Source organism: Microcaecilia unicolor, chromosome 11 (genome assembly GCF_901765095.1).
Source record: "Microcaecilia unicolor chromosome 11, aMicUni1.1, whole genome shotgun sequence".
NCBI lineage: Eukaryota > Metazoa > Chordata > Amphibia > Gymnophiona > Siphonopidae > Microcaecilia > Microcaecilia unicolor.
Window position 1 is genome coordinate 56,425,396 of NC_044041.1, and position 15,067 is coordinate 56,440,462.

The 15,067-nt window shown below is 42.5% G+C and overlaps 1 protein-coding gene across 1 annotated transcript in view; it reads right to left on the minus strand.

Moving 5' to 3' along the window:
• The window catches only part of LOC115480025 (septin-2), a 116,919-nt gene that overhangs the window by 74,647 nt on the left and 27,205 nt on the right, over positions 1 to 15,067 (minus strand). The window contains exons 6-7 of the mRNA XM_030218412.1: positions 13,202 to 13,336; positions 10,383 to 10,500 (exon numbers count right to left, since the gene is read on the minus strand). Of these exons, the coding sequence (XP_030074272.1) occupies positions 10,383 to 10,500; positions 13,202 to 13,336 (253 nt within the window). The remainder of the gene's footprint in view (positions 1 to 10,382; positions 10,501 to 13,201; positions 13,337 to 15,067) is intronic.

The window sequence follows — 15,067 nt, forward strand, 5'->3', positions numbered from 1 at the left end:
GTGAAAGGATCTCTAGCCCTTGCCCTAGCAGAACAGGAAAAGGGTGCGAGTGTGAGTGTGCATGAACAAGTGTGTCCAGGAATGAGTGCATTTCTGTTGTGGGGGGAAGAGAAGGGGGGGTACTTTTTTTTTTAATTGATTTTCAGAATCCTGAACAAGATAAGACTGGAACATCTCCATGAGGGGTTCCTTCAAAACCACTTCTTTTGACCTGGCCTTGAGAAGTCTAAATTCACAGCACACTTTTGACACTGGATATCAACAGCAGACACAAATGTAATGAAAATAAATCAGACATTTTAGATTTTTATATTTAGTCAATCGTTCTTTAATAGTACCCACCTAACAACAATTATTTGCTTGGCATGGTCCAGAGATGGACAAAAGAATCTTATGGGATTTCAGTCAATTATGATTTACTGCATGACACAAAGGCAGAACTTTATTTCTGGGAAAATGATGCTGAACCCGTAACTTGCACAGAATTCTGTATTTGTCATGAAGAATTTGGCACCTGGCCAGGGAAACAACAGCAACACTCCGCAAAGGCTGATAGAGATTGTACTTTCAGCCTCTGCAGGCCAAAAGAAAGGAGGAAAGTCTGCCGAAAACCAGGTCCACGCAGGCCAAAAGAAAGGAAGGGAAAGGTCTGCCTGAAACCAGTTCCATGAAGGCCAAAATAGGAAGTGGTAGTGGCAGGAGACAGGAGGCTGTAACACAGTAAATGATAGCAGATAAAGATGTTGCGCTATCCAACAACGTGGCCAGAGTCACACTCGCCACTCTGTGCAGGCCTCAGTCACCCAAGCTTAAATGCTGGTTTGTAGAGACTCCACCATGCCAACCATATAGGCAGTCAAACATGATGGGGATGACGTGGTTATAACCAAGACTCCAAGTATTGCTGATGTTACTCAACTTACCAGTCAAGATGTCCTCCCCTCCCCCTTGAGCTGCATAGCACCCTCACTTGCAGCATGTGACAATAAAGTCATCTACAATAATGGAGTTTCCAAAGCTTCACCTGTCTTTTGCCATTACAGGACACAAACCATAGAAGTCTGTCCAGCACTGGCCTCGGTTCCCACTACTCTTGCCCAACAGCCATGTTGTGTTTCCATCCTCTTTCTTTCTCTCTGTTTCTATCCTATGCATTATTTGAATTTGACACTGTTTTTTACTCTACCACCTCTCCTGGAAGGGCATTCCAGACATCCACTACCCTCTCTGTGAAAGTGTATCCTAACAATTCTCCCAAGTCTACCTCCCTGCAACCTCCATTCATGTCCTCTAGTTCTACCACCCCTACATTTCTGGAAGAGATTTGTTTGAATATTAATACCTTTCAAGTACTTAAATGTCTGTATCATATCACCTCTTTCTCTCCTTTTCTCAAGAATATATACATTCAAGTCCTCCAGTCTCTTCTCATACGTCTTATGGAACAAAACCTGTACCATTTGTCGCCTTCCTCTGAACCGCCTCAAGTCTTTATGTCCTTGAAGAGCTATGGTCTCCAAAACTGGACATAGCACTCCAAGTAGGACCTCACTGATGACTTGTACAGGGATGTCAACACCTCCTTTATCCTCTGGTTACACCTCTCTATGTAGTCTAGTATTGTTCAGGCAACAGCCACCGCCTTGTCACATTGTTTTTCTGCCTTGAGATACTCAGACACTATCACCTCAAGATCTCTCCCCTGATCCATACACGTGAGTCTCTCACCCCCTAGCACATACTGCTCTTTTGGATTTCTACACCCCAAGTGCATCACTTTGCAAATATTTGACCATTCTAATTTTTGTAGATCCCTTCTCATGTTGTCCACTCCCTACGCAAAAAGGCAAACCTTTCCTTCTAACCCTTCAAGCAAAGTCGCTCACAAATATGTTGAATTGAATCAGCCCCAGTACAGATCCCTGAGGCACACTATTTCAGTCCTCTGAGTAGACTCCATTTACCACTATTTGTCAGTCAACCAGTTCCCAATCTAGTTCACCACTTTATGTCCTAACTTTACCCTGCTGAATTTATCAGCCTCCTATGAGGAACTGTATCAAAGGCCTTACTGTAATCCAAGCAGACTACATCCAGTGCATGTCCAGTATCCAATTCTCTGGTTACCCAGTCAAAAAAAAATCAATCAGATTCGTTTGGCATGATTTTCCCTTGGTAAAACCATGTTGCCTCAGATCTTGGCTTTACTGGCCCATAGTTTCCCAAATTTTCTGTCTCCACTTTTGTGAAGAGGCACCACATGCAATCTTCTCCAATCGCACAGAACCTCCCCCAAGATTTTGAGTTTTGTGCGTCCACATTCCACTTGAGCTCTTACACATCAAGCCATACAGTGTAATGATCACTATTGCCAGGTGGGCACCCACCCTGATGTTGGACACACTATCTCTATTTGTGAGCAAAAGATCTATCACCACCCCACCCCTCGTGGGTTCCATCATCACTTGTCTTTGCAGTGCACTCTGAAAAGCATCTACAATCTTTCAATTTCTTTCCAATTCCACAGATGGGACCTTCCAATCTGCATCTGGCAGGCTGAAATCCCTTAAGAACAGCATCTCCCCCTTCATTCCCAACTTTTGGATATCTATGACCAAATCTTTATCCAACTTCTCTGTTTGCGTTGGAGGTCTGTAGACAACACCCATGTAGATGGATGCTACATCTTCTCTTTCTAAAACAATCCATATTGCTTTTTCCTCTCCCAAGGACCCCTGTATCTCAGCTACTTTAATATTGCTTTTCACATAAAAAGCTACTCCTCTACCTTTATGACCATCTCTCTCTTTAATAAATAGGGTTCATAAGAATATAAGTGGGACAGACCGAAGGTCCATCAAGCCCAGTATCCTGTTTCCAGCAGTGGTCAATCCAGGTCACATGTACCTGGCAAGATCCCAGAACAGTAAAACAGATTTCATGCTGCTTATCCTAGAAATACAGAATTTACCAAGCCCGTCTTCATAATGCCTTACGGACTTTTCTTTTAGGAACCCTTCTACGCCAACTGCTTTTACTACACAAACTTGAGTTCAATTACATGTTGAGTGAAGGCATGTTTTCCCCGGTATGTTTTAAATTTACTACTTAGTAACTTCATTGAGTGCTCCCCAGTCCTAGTATTTTTGGAAACAGTACACAAGTAATTCACGTCTACCCATTCTATTCCACTCAGTATTTTATAGACCTCTATCATATCTCTCCTCAGTTGCCTCTTCTCCAAGATGCCCACCCCCTTTATCATTTTTGTCAATTCCACTATATCTTTTTTGAGATGGGGTGACCAGAACTGCACATAGTATTCAAGGTGGGGTAACACCATAGAGTAATACAAATGCACTATAAAACAAACGTTCTCATTTTTATTTTCAATTCCTTTCTTAATAATTCCTAACATTCCATTTACTTTCTTATACGCTGCTGCACATTAAGCAGAGGGTTTCAATGTATCAACGATGACACCTAGATCCTTTTCCTGGGTGGCGACTCCTGATGTGGAACCTTGTATCACGTAGCTATAGGTAAGGTTCCTCTTTCCCACATGAATCACTTTACACTTGCTCAAATTAAACGTCATCTGCCATTTAGATGCCCAGTCTCTCAGTCTCTCAAGGTCCTCTTGTAATTTTTCACAATCCTCTTGTGATATAACAACTTTGAATAACTTTGTGTCATCAGCAAAATTAATTACCTCACTAGTTAATCCCATCTCTAGATCATTTATAAATATGTTAAAAAGCAGTAGTCCCAGCAGACCACTATCTACCCTTCCCCATTGAGAATACTGACCATTTAACCCTACTCTCTGTTTTCTAAATTTTAACCAGTTTTTAATCAACAATAGGACATTACCTCCTATCCCATGACTTTCTAGTCTCCTCAGGAGTCTTTCATGAGGTACTTTGTTAAATATCTTTTGAAAATCCAGATACACAATATCAACCAGCTCACCTTTACACACATCTTTATTCACCTCTTCAAAAGAAATGTAGTAGATTTCTGAGGCAAGAATTCTTTGACTAAATCACTGTTGGCTTTGTCTTATTAATCCATGCTTATGTATATGTTCTCAATTTTGTTCTTTATAATAGTCTCTACCATTTTTTTCGGCACCGACATTAGGTTCACCGATTTATAATTCCCCGGATCACCTCTGGAACCCTTTTTAAAAATTGGCATTACATTGGCCATCCTCCTATCTTCTCCTATCTTCTGGTACCATGTTTGATTTTAAAGATAAATTACATATTACTAACAATAGCTCTGCAACTTCATTTTTCAATTCTATCAGTACTCTGAGATGTATACCACCCAGTCCAGGCAATTTGTTACTCTTCAATTTGTCAAATTTCCCCATTACATTTTCCAGGTTTACAGAGGTTTTTTCAGTTTCTCTGACTCATCAGCAGTGAATACCATTTCTAGCATCAGTCTCTCTCCCACATCTTCCTCAGTGAAAACCAAAGCAAAGAATTCATTTAATCTCTCCACTATGGCCTCGTCTTCCCTGAGTGCCCCTTTTACCCCTCAGTCATCTAGCAGTCCAACAGAATTTTTTAACAACAGCTTCTTGCTTTTAAAATAACTAAAAAACGGTTTTTACTGTGCGTTTTTGCCTCCTTCGCAACCTTCTTTTTAAAGACTCTTGCCTTCCTTATCAGTGTGTTGCATTTAACTTGCCATTCCCTATGCTGTTTCCTATTATTTTCAGTTGGATCCGTTTTTTTCATTTTCTGAAGGATTTTCTTTTAGCTCTAGCTTTCTTCACCACACTTTTTAATCATGCCAGCTGTCGATTAACCTTCCTTCCTCCTTCCTTTTTGAATACATGGAATATGTTTGCTCTGGGCTTCCAGGATGGTATTTCTGAATAGCATCCATGCCTGATGTAATTTTTTTTTTTAACCTTTGCAACTGCTCCTCTAAGTCTTTTCTTTTCTTGACCATTCTCCTCATTTTATTATAGTCTCCTTTTCGAAAGTTAAAAGATAACATATTGTATGTATTGTGTGTTCTTACTCGAGATTATATCAAATCTGATCATGTTATGATCACTATTATCAAGTAGCCCCAACACCATTACCTCCTGTTTAGCCCAGTATGTTTGCATCACATTAATAGGAGTCATTGAACCATGTCTCTGTGATAGAAAAAATATCTATAGCTGTCTGTAACATCAGGGCTTGCAGATCATAAACTTTGTTGCATAGACTGCGGGCATTTGTGCACATACCTTTCCAGTTACTTACTGTCTCTCTCACCCTCTGTTATCCTTCTGCCTAGTCTCCCCACCTACCTTCTTGCTGATAGGTGAGTTGCTACCATGATTTAAGTTTGAACTACTATCTGCAGTGAAGCCATAAAGGAAATCTACAGTGACAGCACTTAATTTTCAAAAGGGCAACTATGATAAAATGAAGAAAATGGTTAAAAAAGAACCTAAAAGGATCAGCTGCAAAGGTTAGGACATTACATCAGGCAAGGACGTTGTTTAAAAATACCACCTTGGAAGCCCAGACCAGATACATTCCACATATTTACAAAGATGGAAAGAAAAGAAAATAACAGCCAGCATGTTTAAAAGGTGAAGCGAAAGAGGCTTTTAGAGCCAAAAGAACGTCCTTCAAAGAATGGAAAAGGACCCAAATGAGAAAGTAAGAAGCAATATAAACAATGGCAAGTTAGATGCAAAGCACTGATAAAGAAGGCAAAAAAAAAAAAAATATGAAGAGAAACTTGCTGCAGAGGCACAAACTCAACAGTAACAACTTTTTCAGGTACATTAGAAGCAGAAAGCCTGAGAGAGAATCCTTGGGACCGTTAAGGAGCCAGCCAGCCAGTTTTGGGTGGGCCTGAGCCCAAAGTGGGTGGGCACAAAATGTTCTCTGCTCCGCCCTACCTCCACCTCAAAATATAAATACTTTAGCTAATGAGGATCCTCAAGCGCAGTCAGCTGAAGACTTTCTCTGAAGGTGGCCAGAACTCTCTTTTACCAAGCTTGGCAGGCAGCAGCAATGACCCTAAGCCACTGATGCCAGCACTCCACACATGCTTAGCTGTCGATGGCTCAAGGATGCTGTTGCCAGAGCTTGGCAGAAGGGAGTTCTGGTCACCTTTGGAGGAGGTCCTTAGCTGGGGATGCCTGAGAATCCTCACCAGCTATACAGCAAGGGTTAGTACTGGTGTTAGACCTGCTTGGGCCCAGGTCAGAAAATAAAGGAGGGCTCCCCTCCCCGATTCCCTCTCCTCTTTTCCTCCCCTCCAATTTCCCACCTGCCATTACTATCACACCATCAAACCCTCACCAAATACAGAAGGGATCACAAATTAGAAATTAAAATATTTAGACAAAAATTGAAAGGGAACCCCAAGAAGTTAAACATAGCATTACTGCAACACTGGAGACATAAACCAGAGATGCATTTCCTTTTCTACAGAACACAATACAGACATTTGCTTTGCACATTTCCAAAAGCTGCGGCAGAGGAGAGGCTTCCGGGTTAGCGCTTAGTAGCTGCAAGGAGATTGTTGAGCGGCAGCCGGCAGGTAGCGTGTGGGAATCGCTGCGAGCTGAGCCTGTGACCGGAATCGCTGTGCAGGAACACTGCTGCTGGGCTGGCCTGACCCCAAGTCCGTGGTTACGCCCCTGATATAGACTGTCAATGTTTTGCAACACTTGGTCTCTGGTAGGGGATTTTGTCTGTCACCAAGTGGCCACCACAAAGAGGCGAGCCGCCGATACCACCAAAGTCAACAATTGTCCTTTACTGTCATCCCCTTAGGATTCAATAATCATTAAGCAAATGACTCTGGATAGTAGATAGGCATGTAAGTCCTGACATCTCTTGAAACATCGTGGTGACCATCTCCCAATAAGGCTGGATTTTGGGGCAAAACCACCAAATGTGCGCAAAAGTACCTTCAACTTCACAACCTCTCCAGCAATACCCTGACCCCGGTACCAAATATTTTATGTAATCTGGCTGGGGTATAGTACCTTTGAAATAACATTTTATAGACATGTTCAATGTAATTAGTTGCAATAGTAACTCAAGTAAGTTGTTTATAAATTCTTTGCCATTGTACAACCAATAAAGTAACACCTAGTAATAATTCCCACCTCTTCTCATATTGTTGAGTTACTGGCTTGCTGAATAACAATGCTTTATATAACCGGGAATCTAACCCTGTTCCATATTTAAAATTTTAAGTAACCCATGATCACCCCTATCCCAATCTGAGAGAACCCTTCTCCTCGTAAAATCATAATGCTGCCCGTAAAAAAAGTGATCTCCCTCCCTCTGCATTTACTTACACTGTTCAAGCTCTTTGGAGGGAAAAGACCTATGTTGCTCAAGCTACATGCACCAACAACGTTCTATACACACACACAATGATGTTGGCCATTGTTCAGAGGAGTTTCTATCTGGAAAAAAAAATGTGTGGCTGAAGAGCAATAAAAATTGCAAACCTCATTATTACTACCACTTCCCAACTACTATATCAGCGTCTTTACTATGTAGCTGTATACATGATACACTATTATGCTAATGTTTTAAGTGAATATTTTAGGCCAGACATACCTTCCCCTCAGGCAATGGGAGACCTGAATATTGAAACACTCATTTCTATCCAACTATTTTGATGGATTTCTTAAACTATTTTTGCTGGATTTACAGTCCTCTCTACCTCCCTGGACAGTTTTCTCTGTCTTCTCAATTGTGGATGACCTGCATGTGACTCTTAGCTATCAATTACTTGCTTTGGAGGGTGTTCTTTAGTTTGCATGCTTACAACTGGCTCGCAGCAAATGTTTTACTGGGTATAGCCTTCTTTATAACTGCACAGTTGTTTTAAGTGGTCTCTGACACAGCTAAATTCCTCTTTCGGCTTTCATGTTTCTTCTCCACCATAAGACAAATATTTTTAAGCCACCCTTGGGAGTTCTTGTCAGCCAATTCTATACTTGCACTGAAAAACATTCTTATATTACTATTGCTTCAAATCTTTCAACTGTACCTGAGGCTAGACTCTAGATAAAGTCCTTAGCTCTCAAGCATATGCAGCAGTGGCGTTCCTAGGGGGGCTGGCACCCGGGGTGGATCACCGATGCGCCCCACCCCGCCGGGTGCAGTGCCCCCCCCCAATGCAGCGCGGACCCCGCCCCCCCACCGGCAAAAGGACTCCCTGCGAAGGAACCCCCCCCCCCCACCGGGTGCACACTGCCAGGAGGGGGGGGGGCCGCGCGCGCCTGTCCTCCGTTGTTCCATGCTTCTTCTCTGCCCCGGAACAGGAAGTAACCTGTTCCGGGGCAGAGAAGAAGCATAGAACAACGGAGGACAGGCGCGGGCGGGTGTGTGTGTGTGTGTGTGTGTGTGTGTGTGTGTGCGCGCGGCCCCCCCCCCCCCCCCCCCCCGGCAGCGTGCACCCGGGGCGGACTGCACCCACCGCCCCCCCCTAGGAACGCCACTGATATGCAGTAATACATTAAGGATCTGGGGTCTTGTTTTGGTAAGGAAAAGCTGGCGGTTCTTTTTTTGTTTGGGGTTGGGTTTTTTTTGTTTTGTTTTTTTAGACTTTGAGAAAACTGAAATACACAATACACAAGTATCAATAGTATTATTTGAGCAACCTCCACTTATACAAACAATAACAAGAACAAGCATTGATCCAAAATACCCCCCTCCCCCCACACACACACAAGCTGGCAGTTCTTAACAATCCAACCACTCCATCATGTATTACACTGCCTTTCTATTAAATAAACTAAGCAACTTTTCTTTTCATTGTTATCACGAAACGCCTAACACCCACCTGGGGCTACCCCTGTGGCCACTAAGAGGGTCTATCCCCAGCACAGCTCAGGTCTGCCTGCACCTGCCACTTCTGCTCTACACTAGCACCCTCCTCCCCGCAACTGGGTCCCAACCGCCTCTGAGCGAGTCTCCCACTCTCAAATTATTTCCCAGTGATTTCTAGGATACTAGGGGCCACACTCCCAACGGTCCCACAGTTCCTAGAAAGCACTCACAGACCCAACACACAAACCACCAGAATCTGTAGTAAGTCCATACAAGTAGAGGCAATAAACTAAAAAGGTTTATTGTCGTAAAAAAAATATTGAACAGTGAATCATAAAAACAGATGGATCGATTATAAAACTATCTAAAGATTTGTTCACTACCTGAATAGTGCCTGGAGAGTACAGGAAATATAGCTGCTCACAGGTTATAGAATATAACTGCTCACAGGGTCTCAGTGAAGAGATCTTTCTCTCTTCCCTCCCAATCTGAGACTGTGAAAAAAGCCAATACATCCTAGCAGAATTTGAGTTCCTGGGCCAATCAGAGCCCAGAACAGCAAATTTTAAAAGTAGCTGGCCACATCACTACAGTTTACTTCCTCTGTGTGCTAACTAAAGAAGGGACAGTCATTTCTCTGTAACAGCTTTAACAAACGTGCACCACCTGCTGACCAAACCAGAGAAATACACTTCAAGAAATAATACAGTTTACAGGCTTAAAACCCACTGTTTTGTCATAAATTGTGAACTACAGATTTAGCCCTTCCCTTCTTGAGATTTGAAGTTTGATAGGATCTGCTATTCTCTGATGGATTTTTGTAAGGCTAAAGTTATATGTAAGATGTGGAGAGAACTGGGCCCCAAACTGGTGGTGTTATATGGATTTTGATTATGGGCAGATGGGCTGTGTAAAGTGGTGTTATGGTTGTAAGGCTACTAATGCACATAACATTGGATATACCATAGATTAATGGGGATGTCACAGCAGTTTATAATAAAATATAGCACACACATCAAAAATAATTTTAATGTCTTACTGAATGGCTTGAATCATTGACCTTCATTCTGTACAGCCATCCAGGTGAAAAAGCAGGTTATATATTTTCACTTTAAATTTAATCAAGTCAGACGATAGACAGCAAATACTGAAAAACTTGCAATTCTGCACTTACTGGAGCTGCCCTACACAGAAAATATTTCACATTGCCAACACTTCAAAAGGGAAACTCCTACAACCATACTTTTCTCGGCATACACACGCATTCCAGTTATATGTGCAGTAAATAGAATCATTAATGTCAGACTCAATGATCCTCTTACAGGGCAGAATAAAGCCACATTTGATACACATTAGTGCTTGAATACGTAATACGTATGATACCATCTATAATTCCCTAGAGAGTGCACCTATATTGCCTGCTGGAGCTCATCTGTTTCTATATATTTCTGATTAGAAAAATGTGTGATTTTGTTATTGTACCCACTGCCTCCTTTGTAGTGCACTATGTTCCTATACGATCAGAGTCCAATATACAGAACAGAAGCCAGTAACACCTACCCGCCTCTTCAGCCTCTCTCTCTCTCGCAGTGTGAGCGTATCTGCCTTGGCAATCACTGGAACAATGTTCACTTTTCCATGCAGAGCCTTCATGAATTCCACATCCAGTGGCTTCAACCTAGAACATCCCAAAACAGAGCCAGCAGTTAAGAAGAGAAGTGGGCAGGGAAAAGATTTTGGATTTAGCTCACACCAGCTGTACCTTAAGGAAAGTTACATTCAGGTATAACAGGTATTTTCCTGTCACCAGAGAGCTTACAATCTAAGTTTGTACCTTAGACAATGGAGGGTTAGGTGACTTGCACAAGATCACAAGAAGCCGCAATAGGATTTGAACTTGACTTTCCTGGTTCTCAGCCCCATTGCTCTAACCAGAGAAATCATTCTAGGATCACATCTTAGCAGGTCTTAGTACTCTGGCAGAAGACAGCATCCAAGTCAAAGGCACTGACGCCGCTCTCCTGTGAGACAGACCCATGGAGTCTCCCATAATGGAAGTTACCATTCATTGTCTTTGATGCCTACCATGTAAAACTTTTACAGTAAAAGTGAGAGAAAATACAAAGCTCTGCTATCTCAGCAAGGATTCAGTGAAGGTTTTTCACATAGGGGCTTTACAGATCATCTCTCATCAAACCGGAGTCAAGGACAGCATAAGCTGAATGCTTAGATCTCATGAACACAATTTAATAAACCTCTTCCCTATAAACACCACAAAAAACAGTAGGCCCTCAACTTGCAGCATATTCCGTATTCCTACTGTCCTTAAAACCAACAAGTGTTACTTTACTCAAACACTACATTCCGCTAACACCTAAGCCAACCAGCAGGGAACCACTAACTCCAAAGACATCTTAAATGAAAAGCTGACCAAACACTGCATTCCGCTAACACCTAAGCTAACCAGCAGGGAACCACTAATTCCAAAGACGTCTTAAATGAAAAGTTGGCCAGATTATAATTTTGAACCAAGCAAATAATATAAAAGATCTAAGGCAGCAGTATATAACAGGCACACTGTAAAGGGATACCCCTCCACCAGAATGTGTGGATTATGCTACTGAACACCAAGCAAGCACAGAGGAGGATGAAAGGAGAAGAATGAGAAAGCACACATCTTTATCTGCATCCGTGTAAATGGAGCAGCTGATCAGAGGACAGCTCAAGTCTTATCTACTCTCCAGCTAAACTGCTGCTTTTCAGAAGCAAAGGATAGAAGATCTGACAGCCGAGGGCCCGGTGCACAAAGGCAGCCATACGACTGCCTCAGTAAAATTTAGCGACTTGCTAACAGTGAGCAATACACAAAGGGGATCACATGCGAATGAGCTACATGGATCCTCCTTTGTGCATCGCTCGCTATTTATGAGTCCGAGCTGTCAAATCCATTTGACAGCTCTGATGCCCTGGACCTCCCCGACAGCAAAGGTTTTTCTTTTTGGGGTTTTTTTTTTTAATACTTTCCCTGGTGGTCCAATGGACCCCGACCTCCACTCCCTGAAACTTTTTTAAAAATTTACCCTGGTGGTCCAGTGGACCCTGAACCCCCATGAATCTTTTTTTTTTTTAATGCACCCTGGTGGTCCAATGAACCAGACCCCTTCCCTTGCAGTACACACACTCCCCTCCCATTCCCAACCCCACCTGAACCCCTTTCTGTACCTTTACAAGGTGGAGGCAGGAGAGCAGGAGCAACAGCTCCTCCCACCTGTCTCAGGCCCACCAGAGCACAATGGTGGCACCCAGGCCCTGCCCAGTTAATTCTTGGATGCACCATATAAGGAGAAGCTGCTCCTGCCCACCTGTCTCCACCTTGTAAAGGTACAGGAAGGGGTGCAGGTGGGGTCAGGAGGGGGGTTTGTGCATGCATGGGGGGCAGGAGCATAGCCAGACCTCGCAGTGGGAGGAGGCCAGAGCCTGAGGTGGGGGGGAGGGGAGGGACACACATTTTAGTCTGCTACCACCTCGCCCCCCCCCCGCCTTGCCTCCCTCCACCCACTGCTGCAGCAAAGTAACTTGGGTTGGGGACCCCGCCAGCAAAATCAGGGGCCCGGAGGAAATTTGGGGGCCCAGGCCCCCGTGGCCCCACATAGCTATGTCACTGATGGGGGGAAAGGGGGTCTGGTTCACTGGACCACTAGGGAAAATTAAAAAAAAAGTCAATTTGGTGAGGGGTCAAGTTCTAATGCACCACCAGGTAAATTAAAAAAAAAAAAAAAAAGATTTGGAGGGGATTACTGGGGTCCACTGGACCACCAGGGAAATTTTAAAAAATAAAATTCAGAGGGTTGGGGGGGTTGCAGAGAGGTGAGAAGTAGGAAGCACAAGCAGGCAGCCTTTGCAGCTGCCTGCTTGTTCTTCTTTCCTCTCCAATAGCTCCAGCAAAAGTAAATGTTACTTTACTTACTGCTGCTCTGGAGCTGTGCACCCCCCAGAATACACATTAGAATGCATTTGCATGGGGTTCTTGGTGGCTGATAACAGCACACGTTGGAGCCAGGGTAAACCCCTTTGTTCATTAATAGCTACATAATCGCTTGCTTTAGACTGGCTAGAATCAGTCTAAAGCAAACGTTAATAGCACTTTAAGCTTTGTGCATCTGGCCCTGAATTTGACCTCAATATCTGATAATGTTAAAGTATACAGCAATATTTAGTGACTCCACATATACCTATATCAGATATCATCATAGCCTGTTAATTACTTAAGAATGGTTGACTTAATCTTTGCCTGAAGATGATAAACTAGTATACAAACATACTTTTTTTTTTAATCATGTGCTATCAGCCCCCTCCCTCCTTTCTCCCCATGTTCTTACCCATGCCCAAATGGGGAGATGAAATAGAAGCAGCAATGAACCCGGTTGTCCACAATATGACGTCTGTTCAGTCCACTCTCATCATGAAGGTAGCGTTCAAACTGATTGTCAATATAATGAATAATAGTTTTGAAACTGTAGAACAGACAAAAGAAAGAATTGTTGCTTACTCATGTGGCATTTACTTGCTTGAAAAACAGAGACTGAAAATGAGCAAGAGATGGGCTTCCTACAGCAAACATTTTACTCTCTCATCATTCAGTCTGATTATTACCAGCCTTTGCTGCACCTTTAAAAACAAATAGTTACTTTGGGGCATATGTTTTGGCACTGCCTAACAGTTCAGAGATTTTGGATGCAGTTGCTAGCACATGTGTCTGGTTCTTGGAGCCATACTTGTCTTTTACAACCTAAGCTGTTATTTCCTACTTTTCAAATTTGTAGTGCCTGCCCTGAAAGGTTTCAAAGGGTTTTTGCAGAGGGCTATTTTGTTAGGTAAGAAAACTACTTTGTTTCACTGGCTATCTTCGGAGGTGCCGGCGTTAGCCCATTGGAGATCAGCTATGATTATTCTTTTACCTCTGGAGTGACAATCTGTGCCAAATTTGGATTCTAAACAGGGAACAGCATTTCATTTAATTTGGGAACCTTATTGGTCTTCCTTATCACATGCAGCCTGCAGCTGTATATTGAACTGATGATTATCATTTCTGTTAATTTCCTTGGAGACTCTGTATGTATACTTTGGGGGATGCGGGGAAAGGGAGGGGGGGGAATATTGCTGTATCTGATTGGTCATTAGTTCAATTGCTGTATTGTACAATGTTTACCTTGTTCTGGTTATGAGTCTAGAATGTATGTATGATTTGTTGTCTCTTTGACCAATAAAAATACTTCCACATAAAAACAAATATTGTTATTGACTGATGCTGTTCAGCTCTATATCGTCATACATATGTGCTGCTTTACCAGTCCCCGATATCCATTTCTAGCCTACTAATCTTTCTCAGTTCAGTCAGTACTGTGCTTCCAATGTTAGTCTACTTCAATGTATGGAAGTAAAGGTCAGTAACAATTAACAGCAGACAATACATTTCTTAACTAGTGTTACATTCATCACTGTCAACAAATGTATTATGTTAGTCCAATTAAAAAAGTATAATCTTATGTTAAATTGTTGTTTACCAACATTTACTTCTATAATTGTGATCAGACACAATGATCTTGAGCCCTGGGCACTTTAGCCCACATAATACAAGTTCAGGCTTGTGGCGACTACCCCCAAACCAGCAAATCAATGCTTATTAGTTCTGGGAACATTACTGTAGAGAGTCACATGTATAAAGAGCACCATGTGGTTTTCCTATGCCTTGGAGAGAAGGGAAATGACATCACTTTATTCACAGCTGCATTAAAGAGGTGCCACTGAGACCAGTGCATATCAGTGGCACGAAGTGAACAATCTACTAGAATGATAATAATGTCTGTCAGTTCAGAATGATGTAAGTCAGAAGGCATAATTCTGCAGTTTGATGAGAATGTTCCATGTTTTCATATTAACTTGCACAAACAACAGGCTTAAGATCCATGGTGCGACCTCACCTTGACAAAAAAACAGCACCATGGGCCTTTAAAAATGGAACACAGTTCTTTAATGAATGAGCCTTGACAAAAAGACCCAACACGGGCCGTGTTTCGGTGACTAGCACCTGCGTCAGGGGTCACAGTGATGATGTGGAAAACTTTGGGAATAACTCGAATATATTCCTCTACAATATATTATTCCTTTCCCCACGTATCATATAGTAAAAGCTACAAAGCAACAAGGCACTTTCACTTTCTGTATCCAAACGGATGAAAAACCAC